The 16,649-nt window shown below is 35.9% G+C and overlaps 1 protein-coding gene across 5 annotated transcripts in view; it reads left to right on the top strand.

Annotated features, from left to right (window-relative positions):
• The window catches only part of ITPR2 (inositol 1,4,5-trisphosphate receptor type 2), a 471,510-nt gene that overhangs the window by 139,759 nt on the left and 315,102 nt on the right, over positions 1 to 16,649 (top strand). For all 5 annotated transcript variants that reach the window (XM_041735326.1, XM_041735324.1, XM_041735322.1 and 2 more), the window contains 8 exons: positions 2,244 to 2,385; positions 4,431 to 4,592; positions 7,536 to 7,708; positions 9,075 to 9,194; positions 9,311 to 9,496; positions 10,624 to 10,875; positions 11,443 to 11,587; positions 13,193 to 13,343. In XM_041735326.1, the coding sequence (XP_041591260.1) occupies positions 2,244 to 2,385; positions 4,431 to 4,592; positions 7,536 to 7,708; positions 9,075 to 9,194; positions 9,311 to 9,496; positions 10,624 to 10,875; positions 11,443 to 11,587; positions 13,193 to 13,343 (1,331 nt within the window). The remainder of the gene's footprint in view (positions 1 to 2,243; positions 2,386 to 4,430; positions 4,593 to 7,535; positions 7,709 to 9,074; positions 9,195 to 9,310; positions 9,497 to 10,623; positions 10,876 to 11,442; positions 11,588 to 13,192; positions 13,344 to 16,649) is intronic.

Raw genomic sequence — 16,649 nt, 5'->3', positions numbered from 1 at the left:
ATATCAGCTAGTTCCAAGCCAGATCTGAAATTGAGGACTAAAAGTCCATCTTCTAATTTGAGGCTTCAGCTGTTGAGATCTCAGGTGGCTGGGTCCAGTCCTGTTGTGAATTTCCTCTATTTCCTCCTACCACTGCATCGCCAGAGCTGAAGAAGGGCCACCAAAGTTTTAAGGTTCTATTAAAAGGTAGAAAATTCCTGCTTTAATATCTTCAGTGAGGTAAGGAAGTGAAGACCTACCATGTGTTTCAGTCCCAGTTATCTTGCAAGGATTGAACAATAACCCTGCTTATCACTGTGTTTTTCTTATTTTGTTCCTAATCCACAAAGCTTTTTATTTTTTAGGTTTATCTTTATATATATATATACATATATATACATATATATATGTATATATATAATTTTTAGTTATATCTTTATATATATATATAAAATTTTATTTATCATTGCTGCATCTGACAAAGTCTCTCGCAAAATGTTTTTAGTACAAGCAAATTAATACGATTGAGTGAATAAGTGGGCTTAAACCACTTCTAAGTATAGAATTGGAATTTGATCTAAACTGAAAAAACTCAGTTGCTTTGTCACTGCTTGAGGTGGAAAGGGGGGAAAAGGGTTTCAACAGTTTCAGAGATCCAAAGATAAGCCTGGTTTTCTGGCCTTCCATTGGCCAATCATCAGAGAAGGCAGGCTGTGCAAGCAGGGCTAAGGTATAGTGATCCTTGATTAAGACTTAATTTCTTGATCATCATTCCATTAACTATCACCAGTTCAGGCCATTTGCAAGACTTTGAAGCAGAGTGATTTGTACTTGTCCCACAATTTTGCTTCCTTACATGTCTAAACATTGGAACACACTTAACTTGAAACAGAGGAGAAAAAGAATATTAATGATTTTAATAGAAAACATTTATGCTCAAACTGGACTTGTAGATTGAACAGATATTAACTGAAGTTCAACTTAATTTCAATTTGTTGAAGTACCCTGAGTTCAAAATAAATTTTATTTTTAGGAAAAATGGAATGATTTGGAAGACATTAGGCCACAGTTTCAAAAGAAATTCACACCACATTTCAATGCACATGAATTGTAGTTTACATTTCTGTAATTGCCCTCAAAGGTTATGTGAGTGAATCCTGCATGGGCACATTTCTAAAAGAGACAGATTGAGTTAAAATTTAAAATAGGCACCCCGAGAAAACAGTCTCTGGAATGTTGGAGTGGAATTGATTCCTGGAAATATGCTGAAATTGGACTGTAGGTGGCTAAATTCTGGATTAGAGTATGTCCACTTGGCTCCAAGAAAGTACATTCTCTTTTAGGAGGTAAATCTGGAGATCAAGATCAAGATGTTTCCGAACTGAATACATTTTACGCTTTTCTGGATTTGTTGAATTTCCTGTATTGTAGTTTTCTTATTGATCTGATCCTAATTGACTATGCTAATAATAATGAGTGATTATGCTGAGGTGTATGGATAAATATATAAATGTATTTGCTGGACAAAATTTTTCAAAACTTAAATTTAAAAATTCATGTAGAACATGATAAAAAGCAGGCAAAGGAAAGAGGAAGAAGAAAGCTAAGGGAGGAAGTGTTTTCAAGATACTTCAGGTTCTAAATGCCACTGAAGTCCGAGTAACAATCAACATGATAACTAAATTGTAGAGTTAAAGGTGAACGTTAGTGTATGATTTTAGAATGCTGTGATTTTTATAGGTCAGGTAATAGTTTAAGAACAGTTTAGAGCAGCTGATTGCTTGTTCTAAATCTGTTAACACTTCATTTAAATTTTCCTTGTTCTGTTCATTGGAGATGTAGAGGTGTAGTGAAGAGTAGGAAATGTACTTTGAGTCAATAGAAAAATGATTTGAATTTAGAAATTTAGAAGTTGAGCTATTCTCCCTTAAGCGGAAATACTCTTCTTTGCCGGTCAGACATAGGCAAGGATCTGTGGAATTAGCCTATCCACTTATCTCCTGTTGGGGCTCATGTGGTTTTATTTCATAATTGCCTTTTGCAAATACTTTATTAGAATTGGAGGCAAGAGTGGGGGCTGGAGAAGCTGGAGAAAACTTGTTCTTTGTAAAGATTTAGGTAAATGTTAACTGAATTAGATGTTTTGTTGATGCAAAAATTTTTATTACAAAATACTCTCAATGTTCCAATGTTTCAGTCCTTAGTGTTTATTAGAAAAATATTTTCCAAAATTAGAGTAAAATTTTCTTTTCATTTTATGATAGGTTTGTAACCAAATTATTGGAAGATCTCATCTTCTTTGTGGCTGATGTACTTAATAATGGACAAGAAGTTCTGGATGTGGTTATCACTAAGCCAAACCGAGAACGTCAAAAATTAATGAGGGAACAAAACATATTGGCACAGGTGAATGTTTTCATATAATAAATTTGCATATTTAATGTTCTTGAATTATAGCATCAGGAAAGTTCTTGTGTTAGTTAACAATTGTTGTGTAACAAGTTACCCCAAGACTTTGTGGCTGAAAGCAACAGATACTAGTCTCACAGTTTCTGTAGATTAGGAATCTGGGAGTGGCTTAAGGGGGTGGTTCTTCTTCAGGGCCTTTCACAAGACTGCAGTCAAGGTGCTGGCTGGGGCTGCGGTCATCTCAGTCTCAAAAGGCAGAAAAATCACTTCCCCTGAAGGCCTCTGGTAAGACTGCCTCCAGATTTGGAAGCTTGCTTTCCTTAGAAATGAGTGGGCCAAGAGAGAACAAGGAGGGCACCTAGATGGAAGGAAGCACGGTCTCTTTAATAACTTAATCTGAGAAGTAACACCTCATCAATTCTACAGTTCTACTGTGTTCTATTAGAAATGAGTCGATAAATCCAGCCCAAAGTCAAGGAGACAGGATTGTACAAGGATGTGAATTCTAGGAGGCAGGGATCACTGGGGCCATCTTAGAGATAGCCTCCCACAGACCTCTCACAAAACCTATGGAGTCAGACTATCTCCAGAAAAGGTGTTGGAATAATTTTCTAAGTAAAAGTTCCAGGATAACTTGGAAAGTGCCATCTCCGTCTACTTCCTACTTCTGCCCCTCTCTTCCTTAGGAAAGGAGAGAAGTCTATTCATGAGGTCACAAGTGCTCTATACAATATTCTAGGTTTTTTCAAGTCTAGAGCTGCACCTGTACTATGTCTTTTGGAAATTGTTCGTAACACACTAGTAAATTAATTCACTTCCTGATAATATGCACAAATGGGCATGCCTACTTTTATGTGGTTTTCATATTCAGTTAATTGCTACAAAGTAATGGTACTCTTCATTAGTTACGTGTGAGCTCAAAGAAGACACTTAAAAAATAAAAAAAAATCCTGTTATTAGTATATATGTTGTGGCGATAGGAAGGGAGAATAGTAGACATCGCCAATTAATATTCTCTAGCTGATTGTCTGAAAATATGAAATCAACACTTCTTTCAAAGAAAATAAAGATTGTAAATCTAATGAGACAAAGGCTTTTCTGACATTAGCATTCTTTTGTATAAAACATTTGACTTTTTTTTTTTGTATAAAACATTGGACTTTTAGGAACTTGAATGATTTATTAATATTATTTCAACCAACATATGTCTAATCTTTTATTTCAGTATTTTAAATATAAAATTCAAGGTTTAGTGAATATAAAATTATTGAAGTAACTTTAATTTATTGTATTTCATAAACTACATAAAAGACGATTCTTTTCTATTTTGCACTCATGCCCTTGTATAGGTGCTCTTTCATAAACAATTTACTCATCTACCAGCTTAGCTCGAGGTGACCTTACCTGCTGTCCTGCTGCCTAAAAGAGTTATATTCCTCAATGCTTTTTAAATATTTCCCAGCTGCTAACCTTGGTGTAATGTGAGTCCTTGGGTACCACCAGTTGCCCGTGTGGCACCTTATTTATTTGAATACCGATACATTCATTGATTTGGCGACATCTTTATGTACCAAGAACAATAAATGAACTCTTTCCAAAGGATGTTTAGAAGCAGTATTTGGAGGTAATTTTCTGATGTCAATTTCAGATGAACAGTAAATGTTTTCTTTATATTATTTTGGAGAGTTATAGAACACCGTAGAAATAATTGTAAAGCTTACAGAAATGAAATTATTTTTAGTTCATTTGAGTATGTTTTTGTAATTTGGTACAACCCGACGTCTTTATATTCTTATTTTAATAAAATATAATTTCTAAACAAAATGAAATGTTTTATTTAAATGTTTTTGTCAATTTAGGGAATCCTTTAAATGGTATTTTTTTCTGTTTCTTAATATGCTGGTTCTGTATTCTAAATCTTTTTTCATCCTTCATATGAATTCTACTCAAATATTACAAAAGTGTTCTTGAGTCAATGTCCTTATTTGTAAAACATATACCTCCATTCATCAGAATGGGTTATTGTTGTTTTTTACTGATAGGTATTTGGAATTCTTAAAGCACCCTTTAAGGAGAAGGCAGGAGAAGGCTCAATGCTGAGACTTGAAGATCTGGGGGACCAAAGATATGCTCCTTACAAGTATATGCTGAGGCTGTGTTACCGTGTGCTGAGACATTCACAGCAAGACTACCGGAAAAATCAGGTTGGAGTGTAGCCCGCGCATCTTTTAAAGTACATTTTAAGTATGGGTCAGGTTCTTTGGTTACTGTTCTAAATTACATAAAATAGGAATGGGAATTTCCACTCTGCAGTGAAATGTTTTATGTTGGCAACAGACAAAAATGACCTGTAAGTATTTCTGTACTGACATATGTATTTATTCTTCTGTGTGCAATCAGAATCTTTGGGGGAAGATGTCTGAGGTCTTTGTTAAATGGTATTAGCTTTTGCTAGGCAGGAGGCCCACTGGATGTGTTATGTAAAGAGGAGGGAGACATTTCTTGATGTTTCTAGGAACATGTGAGGTTTCCTATCATTACTTGTAGGCCAAAAAGTTCCTTGTCTGGTGGCAAAGATAGGGCAGGTACATCTGGAATATAAGGGAGAGACAAAGAGGGGACATGAGAGAGAAAAGACAGGATTATGGGCATTCAGAAGACAGAGAGCTTAGTGTGACTGGGGGAGCCCAGGAAGGGAGCTTAGAGTAGGAAGCATTTGAGGAGAATGAGACTCATTTTCATAATCTATATGGGAACAGGTATTTCAGTGAAGAAGGGTCTATGAACAGAGAATGATGGCTGTTAGAAAGGGCACTTTTGTTCCAAGATAATCCTAACTGTGAGGACAGGGAACCTAGGGCTGTAGTTAAAAGTTGCCAATGGCAAGTGAAATTTCTTTTAAGTTTCATTTTTATCTTAAAAATGCACAGTATTGGGGATCCCTGGGTGGTGCAGCGGTTTAGCGCCTGCCTTTGGCCCAGGGTGCGATCCTGGAGACCCGGGATCGAATCCCACGTCGGGCTCCCGGTGCATGGAGCCTGCTTCTCCCTCTGCCTATGTCTCTGCCTCTCTCTCTCTCTCTCTCTCTCTCTGTGACTATCATAAATAAATAAAAAATTTAAAAAAATGCACAGTATTTTGCAATGTGTTTCATCGATGTGTTTCTTTAATATGAAATTGTTTATAATTAATGATCATTTCCTAAATCAGCATCTTGCGTTTCTCTTAGCCAGTTTGAGAGTAGAGTATGGCTTCGGTTACTTTTATGGATTAGTTTAGTGTGAGAGAGGGCTGGTAAGGCAGGTCAGCTGATTTGATTTTTTTATCAGCATCTTGATCTATTTATCAAACTTCTTGGAGGCTTGCCTTATACTAGGTATAATTATAATAGTCTTAAAAGTATATAAATCAATACGTGTCTTTAAAATGAGATACTAACAGAAGACATTTACTTTACTTATCTGGCTACCCAATGTAAGCTATCATTTTGAAAGGCCACAAAATTGCTGCTTAGAATATAATTAAATTTGTGCAACCTGTATCATTTTCAGGGAGTAGCTAAATTCCAGTAAATTTTGTCTAAGGCAAAAACACTTTGTAATCAATAAATTTGCCCCTCATAGAACCAGAGATACGTTCTCAAGGAGAATCCCTGCAAAGTTGAAGTGAGAACTATGGATTATGGAAGGGGTTAGTTAAGTTTAGCAGGTCTGTCTATGGTTGTGTGGGATACTTGCTTGCATGCAGAATGTGGGACATGAGCAGTAGTGTTTTGAAATATAGGAGAGTCAGTGTGAAGACTGAGGAACAGATTAAATAATGCATGATTGAAACTCCCAATGGCTTTTTCTTGCTCTTAGAATAGCATTTTGGTCCTTTGCCCTGCCTCTCAAGGACCTACCTCTTCAACTTCAACTCTTGTTATCTCCTTACTTGCTACCCTGTAGCTACAGTGGCCACCTTTGTTTATGGAATATAAAGAGCGTGATTCCACTACCTACCCTAGATGGTTTCTCTCCCCATGGCTGCCTCCTTTTGCTCATTCCCATATTTTACATCCCAGGTCAGGTATCACTTCTTTTTTTTTTTTTTTCTTTCTCTCTCTTTTTTTTTTTAATTAATTTTTATTGGTGTTCAATTTACCAACATACAGAAAAACACCCAGTGCTCATCCCGTCAAGTGTCCGCCTCAGTGCCTGTCACCCATTCCCCTCCAACACCCGCCCTCCTCCCCTTCCACCACCCCTAGTTCGTTTCCCAGAGTTAGGAGTCTTTATGGTCTGTCTCAGGTATCACTTCTTTAGCTTCTCTTCCATCTGAAGTTGCCACTTTTCCAGATCCCTTTGTTTCACTTCACTTATTAACATATAAAAGGACCATATTTATTATCTCTCTTACTGCCTTTTTTCACACTGGGATGTAAGATCCATGAGAATTCACCTATCCTGTTTGCTCCATATGCCTAGTTTTTCAAACAGCCTGGAATGTAGTAAGCTTTCAAAAAATATTTACAGGATGAAAAAAAAAGAAAAAAATATTTACAGGATGAATGATCTGGTCAATAAAGTAATTGATTAATCATATTATTTTGTTTGATAGCCTTTTAAAATAAAAAGTGGTATGGAATTTTATTATTTTAAGGAGAAGATTTAATTGGAATATGTACAAAAAAAAAATCACTGCAAGTCCGCCTGGGATCTCCATGTAACAAGTATAGATCTCATGCCATGAACAAAATATCAGAGCCATTTTCTTTCTGTAATTATGATAAAATCAGTGGTTATGACTTTCAGTAAGAGTTAGAAGAAGAGCCTCTTTTAGGCTGGTAAAATTTACCATGTCAAAAGAAATTGTTGTTTTAACTAGGTTTATTTTTGTTTTTCCTGTTTATGCTTTCAGAGTATAAGCACTCACATTAAATATATCTAGGTATATGATTTTCTATTATAATTTAAATTAGGCATATGCTCGTATGTTTTAGTTTCCTTTCTCAAAAAGCCATATTTTTTGAAGGATTATTGCCTTTCTTTTGATAATGCATTTGAGTTTTCTGTTATGAATAAATTAATCAATGTTGCTGACTCTAATAGAACCTGTTATTTCTAAGCTGTTTGGCAGTGCATTCTGACAGTCTTTCTTCTTTGCAGGAATATATTGCTAAGAATTTCTGTGTCATGCAGTCCCAGATTGGCTATGATATTTTGGCAGAAGATACCATCACAGCTTTGTTGCACAACAACAGAAAACTACTAGAGAAACATATCACAGCAAAAGAAATAGAAACATTTGTCAGTTTACTCAGGAGAAATCGTGAGCCAAGGTTTGAAGTGGTTCATGTAGTATTCTTTACTAGTGGGAATTGTGCTTTATTTTTTGTGTTTCTTTTTGTTTGTTTTGGAAAAAAAGCCTTTTCCTTTATTTTTAGAATGTTTTAAAAGTTTAAATTATTTTTTTGAAAAGATTCATTTATTTATTTGACAAAGACGCAGAGAGAGAGGAGAGAGAGACCATATGAGTGGGGGGAGGGGAAGAAGGAGAGGGAGAGAGAGAATCCTCAAGCAGACTCCCTGCTGAGCAGGGAGCCCAACGCAGGGCTTGATCCCAGGACCCTAAGATCATGACCTGAGCCCAAGTCAAGAGACATACTTTTAACTGAGTGAGTCACCCAAGCACCCCTTAAAAGTCAAAATTCTTTCACATCACTAATTGCATGGACAAAACTAGGTTGGGTTTGCTGTTATAATAATTATGTATCATACAGTTATTACCTCATAGGAAATTAAAACATTTTAGAGACATATTTAAATATAAGTAACTTTCATTCTAATCATGTATGTTTTTATAGTACTACTAGTTTTTAAAAATATATTCATTAAAAAAAAATAAAATAAAAAAAATATTCATTTACATTGTCTCATTTAAATCTTTGTACATTGCCATGAGATATGCTGGTTGTATATTATAATTACTAATATATTATATTATTATAAATTATTATCCACATTTTAGAGAACAGAAAACAGAAGCCTAGATATCAACTTGTCCAAGAATACCCTAGTAGTAAGGAATATTACCATAAAACCATAATTACCTATTACTAACATTATGGTAATATTCCTTATGATTGGGGTATTCCATCTAATTTACTTTTTATTGTACCATGCTACTGTATCTGGGAGAAATGAATGCAGAAATGTCAAGCAGACTGACAGTTTTCTTTACTAATTAGCACAGCAAATAAATGTTAGAAGGTAGAAATGGGTCTTTGACTCAACAAGGCCATGCTCACTTTCAGTAACTGTGTGCTGTTTTCGTATTTTACTCAGTACAGCATTAGCTTTCATCTGCTTTTGTTTTGTTATCCAGTTCTTGAATAGTTTCTTTTTAGGGCAGATAAATGATTTTCTAAACCTAATAAGTCACAGTGCTATGGGAGGAATATCACCAAATAAATAGAAACAAACATATCCTTTTTTGAGAGAAAATTTGTATTAAACACAAATAATTGGATGTTTAATTTGTTTCTAATGATGCAGTAGATAAGCAACATATTAAAAGCTGTTGTAAGGGGGTATTAAAAATAGATCTAAAAAGTTACTTTCATTATATCCCCAAATATTTTTATTGTGATATTCTGTGAAATGCCTTTTCCTAGCATTCAATTTATTATTTTTTTCTCTTGCTAGGTTTTTGGATTATTTATCAGATCTGTGTGTGTCCAATACCACTGCTATACCTGTAACTCAAGAACTCATCTGTAAATTTATGTTGAGCCCAGGCAATGCGGACATTCTCATTCAAACTAAGTAAGCCCAGATAGGGGAGGAATCTTTTTCTGTTCATTATTTTTAAGCACCATAGTTCCTGTCATATTTGTGAGTTAGCCTCTTTATAGATTTTTGTATGTATAATTTATTTCAAGGCTGGTCTCGATGCAAGTAGACAACCCTATGGAGAGCTCCATCCTTTCAGATGACATTGATGATGAAGAAGTTTGGCTCTACTGGATTGATAGCAACAAGGAACCTCATGGCAAAGCAATAAGGCACCTTGCTCAAGAAGCAAAAGAAGGCACAAAAGCTGATTTGGAAGTTCTTACCTATTATAGGTAAAGAATCATAATTGTCAATGTTACATATTCATTGAGAGAAGATTCTCTGAAACCTCTAAAAGTCAGGTATCTATGAAGAGGAAATTTTAAAAGTCGTGTCAAAACTAAGGTAGCTGAAATATTTAATATTATTTAAAATATTCAAAATAAAAGTGGACATCTGTGTTTGCCACCTACACAACTTGCAATTTTCTGATTTTTCACTAATTTGAAATTGATGTGCAGCAGAGAGGTTTTTTTTTTCTGTTATTGTTTGGTGTGGGTGCAGATGGGAGACTTATTGGGACCATGGTGTTGGACTTGAGGGATGGAACTGAGCTGGGTGTGCTGATCCAGCTTCAGAGGCAAAGTTGGAGAAAGTAAGCCAGCAGGAATGTAGAGAGCTTATGAATATGTGGACAGCTCAGACTGGAGAAAAGCTAGTATCTATAGTTATGAAAGGTGGCACATGGCAGCAGAGGTTGCCATGGAAGTTGCTGCTGGTCAGTATGTTGGGAACAATGATCTAGCTGGTGTATTTGAGCTTAAGGTATCGAAACCTTTAGCAGATGCCCATGGAAACAGTTGGGCTCAAATGACAGGAATCTGAGAAAGGCAGAGCATGCCCCCCATGTTTCCTGGTTTCTAGAGATATTGCAACAAAGCCAAGGCTAATCCTTGATCTCAGAGGCTGATGAATCCAAGTGTAACTGATGCTATTTGGGTGGGTCACATTTGGTTTTGGAACTGTGTGGATCTAAAGTTAGACTGTAGCTAGATGTTAGAGCTGGAGCTAGGTAATGGGCAGGAAGGAGATGGTTTCATGGGATTTTTCATCCATGGCCCTCAGGCTTAGTGTATTTGTAATCCTAGGAGACAAAAAACAGAGAGCATAATGACACTTGCCACCAGACACATGTTGGTGGAACAAGTAAGAGAATTGCAGCTTGAATGGACATAGAGACAATTTCATGTATTTGTTATTTGATCTTAACTTACTACCCCAAAAATTTGACTCCAGTGTCACAAACACTTGGAAATATTGGTGTCCTATAAAAGTAAATTGTAGATACTGATTGATATTGTGCTGTTTAAGAACTTTATCAAGGGAAGACAAATAATGTAATATGTTTCATATTTTTAAGGTACCAGCTAAATCTCTTTGCAAGGATGTGCTTGGATCGCCAATATCTGGCCATAAATCAGATTTCTACACAGCTCTCTGTTGATTTGATCCTGCGGTGTGTGTCAGATGAGAGCCTGCCATTTGACCTCCGAGCATCTTTTTGCCGCCTCATGCTCCACATGCATGTTGACCGGGATCCGCAGGAGTCTGTGGTGCCTGTCCGCTATGCCAGGCTCTGGACCGAAATCCCTACAAAGATCACAATTCATGAGTATGTTTAGAAACATTTCTTGAACACTTTAAATTCAGTAGATGAACTCAAAATCAAATGTCTTCAATTTTGAAATGAAATATATGGAAGGACATTTCTGTTCAAACTCAGGTTGTTAGCCTTTATTTTTTTTTTAGCATTTATATTATTTTTTAAAGTATTAATTCCAGTTAGTTAATATACAGTGTTATATTAGTTTCAGGTGTACAGTATAGTGATTCAACACTTCCATATTTCACCTGGTGCTCATCACAAGTGCACCCATTACTCCCTATCACCTATTTAACTCATCCCCCCATCCAGGTTGTTGGTCTTTCAAATACAAATAAGATATGCTTTTTGGAGAGTAAAATGACAACTCTTAAAAATAGAAACATCATTCTGGAAACCAATAAATAGAAATCGTATTTATGATAGGAATAACAATTTTTAAGTGCTTCTTAAAAACATCTAGAAGGGTTAACTGAGTTACCTAAATCTAAGAAGCTGGGAGGTTAAAGTATATATATTTTCCTATTTTTGAATGATTGCAATCAACTTAGCTTCATATTCTTTCTATCTTTCCAGATATGATTCTATAACAGACTCTTCCAGAAATGATATGAAGAGGAAATTTGCACTGACAATGGAATTTGTTGAAGAATACTTGAAAGAAGTTGTAAATCAGCCCTTTCCTTTTGGGGATAAAGAAAAAAACAAACTGACATTTGAGGTATTTTATACAAACAACTCATTTGTGAGGTTATTCAGTCAAAAATTAGATATATTGAGCACCAAAGTTTTTTTTCCCTCTAATATTTAGGATGTTTTGGTAATTGGATAGTTTAGTTGATGAATGTATGATTCCCTCTGGCATTGGTTAAAAGATAGATTTGATGCTTTAATTGGACCTAATGTCCAAAACAAAATATTTTATTTATAATTATTTGTTACCAATTGTTTTTGTGGATTTGGGGTAATTTCATTTATCTGTGTAAACTTTATTGCATTTCATGAACAAAAGACAGTTTGCATACATTGTAATTTGTTTGGATACATTTCCCCCCCCATCTCTGTGTAAGTGAAATTGTTAATAGCCTCATTAAACTGAATGAAATGCCTTCGGTTTTAATATCATTTAGGGGATATAATGACAAAACTAGAGAAAAGATGCCATTACTTGATACCTGGTGTGTTAGGTATCCACTGATGTATAACATATTACTCCCAAACTTAGTTCAAGCAAGAAGCATGTATTATTTTACAGTTTCAATGGGTCAGGAATCTGAAAATGCACCATTCTGGCTCAGGGACTCTCATGAAAGTGTAATGAAGCTGTTGACTGGGGTTGCAGTTACCTCTAGCTAGATTACCTGCTAAGCTAGCTCACTCATGTGTTTCTTGGTGGCCATACTTCCTTACTGGCTGTTGACCAGAGGCTTCATCTTTTTTCCATGTGGGCCTTTCCGTAGACTGCCTGTGTCCTTATGGTACCCAGAGCAAGCCATTAGAGAGAAAGTGAGAGAGAACCCAAGATGGAAGTTGCCGTCTTCTCTAACCTAATCTTGGAAGTGGTATGCTATCACTTCAGCTGTATTCTGTTCATCACACAGACCATCCTTGGTGCAGTGTGAAAAGATAGCATACTTTGGGGACCATGTTGGAAGCTAGCTGTCATACCTAGGATGTTTCATAGTGTCCAGAAAACCACAAAACAGCATAGGGGACAAATTATTTCTGGACAAATTCGGGGATAATATCCATTTATTAACATAATTCATTAATGTAACCATTTATTAAGTGATATCCTACTGATTTAAGTAAGTTAATATTTAGTTAAGTAAATCATTCTAATGTAGATTTCTTTAAACACCTTGATACACCTGAAATCTTCTTTTTGGCTTCCTTGTTGACTGTTCACCAGACACCAATCTTGTCATCTGGGCTTTTGATAGAGATGACAAACTGGCCTTAATTGGATTTAATAATGAACTTGAATAAATCAAAGTTCAGTGGCTGCTTTTGCAGACATTTTAATTCCTAGGCATTAAAGAATTAAAAAGTTTAGAAATACCTGCACTAATTTAGATAATATAAAAACAATCGATGTTAATTTCAGGTATTCCAGGGTGGCTCAGTCAGTTAAGCATCCGACTCTTGATCTCAGCTTGAATCGTGATCTCAGCTCAGGTCTTGACCTCAGGGTCATGAGTTTAAGCTCTGCACGGGGCTCTGTGCTGGGCATGGAACCTACTTAAAAAAAAATCAATATTAATTTCAGTTTCTAATGTTATTTTTTCTTTTCTTATCCCCCGTCCCTTTTTTTTTTTAAATTAAGGTGGTCCACTTGGCTCGGAATCTTATATACTTTGGATTTTATAGTTTCAGTGAATTGTTGAGACTAACAAGAACACTTCTGGCTATCCTAGATATCGTACAGGCCCCCATGTCTTCGTATTTTGAGAGATTAAGCAAATTTCAAGATGGAGGTAAGAATTTTTGAGAAAAGTTATAATCTTTTTGGAAGTGAGATAAAAAAAAATCTACAGAGAAGTGGTTGTTAAATGTACCTGCTAATGAATGTGTACAAATGAAAAGTGATCCTATGATAGGGTTAAGTGATAATAGGCTAGATTTATAAACATACTTCTGTTTTTAACTTAAAAATTTGAAAGAAAAATCCATAGATTAATAAGTTCCATCTTGGCAACTAACATTATGACTAATCCACTAGTGAAAATATTATGTGTTAAAAAAAAACATCTTAATATGTATGATTATCTTGGTATGTGTCATATGGTGGTTATGCTTCATAGCAGGGCACGGAAAAGTGCAAAGAATTGGAACAGTAATAGTCATACCAGAGAAGCAATGAATGTAAAATCAGTGTGGGAGGCAGTATAGTGAAGTGAATAAGAGAATGGGCTTTTGAGTTAGAGTGCTGTATTCAAATGCTGCCTTAACCATTTACCAACTTAGGCAAGGTACTTATCTTTTTATTTTTTATAAGAGTCTTTTTTCTTATCTGAAATATGAAGATGATAATAATAGTAGCTTCCTCACAGCTTCCTCATGAGAATTAAATGAATGTATACAGTTTATTCAAGGTACTTACAATAGGACTATCTCATAATGCAATAAAATTTTTTTTGATGGTGATTGTCTTAGGTTGGATGCCATGCAAACAGTGAGAGGTAGAGAATCGTTTGCAGGGAGTATATTGAAGAATGTGTTCAGGATATGCAACTGTAAGGAAGTGAGAAAGGTAGGACTGGGCAGATGGAGAAACTGATCCATACTACAGTTCGAACTGAGACACCAGATGTTCATATAAGGAAATCTAGAGCAGGGTGGCTTTTTACAGTTGGCATAAATTAAGGCAAAGGGGCTGAGTTTTGTATTCTTATATCAGCCAACCACTGATTGATGACTTTGTCATGGAGTGGGGAGTGTAACCGTAGGTAAGACAGTTCCCTTTGGTCAGGGTCACTCTTAGTGAGAGGCATAGTGAGAGATCATCAACATGATGCTCCCAACTGGGAGAATAGGTACCTGAACTCTGAAGGGGGGACCTGGGTAGAGCACCGTGTGTCCACTGTAGTGTCCACTACAGGATTAAAAAAGTAAAACTGGGCAGCCCCAGTGGCCCAGCGGTTTAGCGCTGCCTTCAGCCTGGGGTGTGATCCTGGAGACCTGGGATTGAGTCCCATGTCAGGCTTCCTGCATGGATCCTGCTTCTCCCTCTGCCTATGTCTCTGCCTCTCTCTCTCTCTCTCTGTGTGTGTCTGTCATGAATAAATAAAATCTTAAAAAAAAAAAAAAAAGCAAAACCAGAAATGTAATTTCAGACTTCAGGAAGAAGTATCTGGTTCAGAATTATAAATGAGGAACTTCCAGATAGCTGAGTAATTCATTTCTGCTGCCTAAATCTCGATAATTTCTACATTTTCCAAAAATCTGGAGAGATCAATAAGAAGCAAATTTTATGACATAAATCCCTCCCCTTCAGCAGAACTAGAAGGCAGAGGACAATACAAACTTCAGGTGTAAGTAGAAAGGTAGTGTCAGTTTTCCGTAGAGCTGTCTCGCAGGTTCTCACTGCAAATCTTTGTAGACAATTAGAAGGTTCTGGGAAAACAGTGCAGAAGAGACAAGAAGGTATTGTATGCAAATCACCCTCAGAAAGAAAGTCTATGCTAATTGTGAAAATACTGACAGAGAATCTGGGTAGATAAGAGCTCTGAGTAAAGAGGAAAGGGCTTAACAGTACAGGGGTAGCAGCTGTGGAAAAGCAGTATTTCTAGAGATGAAGAAGGTTAATGTTCATCCCTAGAGATGAGGTAAAGTCACCCTTTGGAATCTTTTTGGTGAAGGGAAAAAGAAGCCAGGGGACAAAGTCCTGAGTACCACAAGATAAAAACAAAACAAAACAAAACAAGATTGTAGGAAATGTGTGTAACTCCTTTCCGTTGCTGCTCTTCAAGAGCCAAACTTTAAAGAAATCGTACTTTGCCACTCTGACAGGAGAGAGTATTCTTGAACTAAAGAATATGTAAACCAGCTCATATTGTCAACTTTGTCCAAGAAATGCAGATATGAAATTGGTCCTCTTACATATGAAGCTACTGTAAGGGCAACCCCGGTGGCTCAGCAGTTTAGCGCCTGCCTTCAGCCCAGGGCGTGATCCTGGAGTCCCAGGATCGAGTCTCACGTCGGGCTCCCTGCATGGAGCCTGCTTCTCCCTCTGCCTGTGTCTCTGCCTCTCTGTGTGTGTCTCTCATGGATAAATAAATAAAATCTTTTAAAAAAAGAAGCTACTGTAAGATCAAAATAGAATGGAGAATCAAAAAATTTCAGCTGGTAGAAATTCTTTGAAAAACAACCACCAAAGTAAAGAAGAGAAGTAAAGAGAAGTAAATTGTAACATGAGACTCTAGAGTGAATTAAACATCTTCAAACAAACATTGGGATATGAAAAACACTTTGAATCATAGATTAAAAAACTAAGGTTATAAGTGGACCAAAAAAACCTAGAAGAGATGAAATGAAGGTTTATTGGAATCAGGAGACATAGAATAAAATGGTAGACATTATTCTTTTTAGATATACAGACTAAATTATGTTATCAAAAGAATAGATTTGAATGAAAGTATAAAATGCACCATTGAAAAAAGGCAGGAAACCATGATGAGAATTGTTAGTAATATGAAGAAAAAAGTAAAAAGAGAGAAAGTGGTTGAAATAGAAGAAAGGCAAAGAAGAATATGAATAATGAATAATTGGAATTCCTCTGAAGAAGTAAACAATGGAACAGAACTAATTTTAAAATTACAATCCAAGAAAACATTCTATAAATAAAAGATAACTTAAATTCTCCATGGTGAAATTGTCTGGAATGGTGATCTCTAAGACATAGCATGATAAATATATAATATGTAGTGTATATTCAGATAGAGTTGTGATGTGTAGGGGGAGGCTCTATAAAAGAAAGTGGAAAAAAATGAAAAGATATATAAGCATTCTGTACTCTTCTGCAACTTTTATATGAAATTAGAATTTTATAAAAGTAAACGTCTATGAATAATATCTGAATGAAAGCAAAGGAAAAGCCAAGAACAGCAATGGTAAATCAAAGAGCAGGGATATGCTGGTTGTCTATCCTATTTCTGTTTTCTGAATCCCACCAATGAGAGGCTCCTCTTAACAGTCCCAGAGTGTATTTTATAATCTCCAGTTTATTCTGAATTAAACCGTTCTTTAAAAGTTAGAAATTGATCTTGACTATTGGGCTCAGT

Source organism: Vulpes lagopus, chromosome 21, assembly GCF_018345385.1.
Source record: "Vulpes lagopus strain Blue_001 chromosome 21, ASM1834538v1, whole genome shotgun sequence".
Classification (NCBI taxonomy): Eukaryota; Metazoa; Chordata; class Mammalia; order Carnivora; family Canidae; genus Vulpes; species Vulpes lagopus.
The sequence above is the reverse complement of the archived record's forward strand: the minus strand, read 5'-3'. Positions and strand labels throughout refer to the sequence as shown.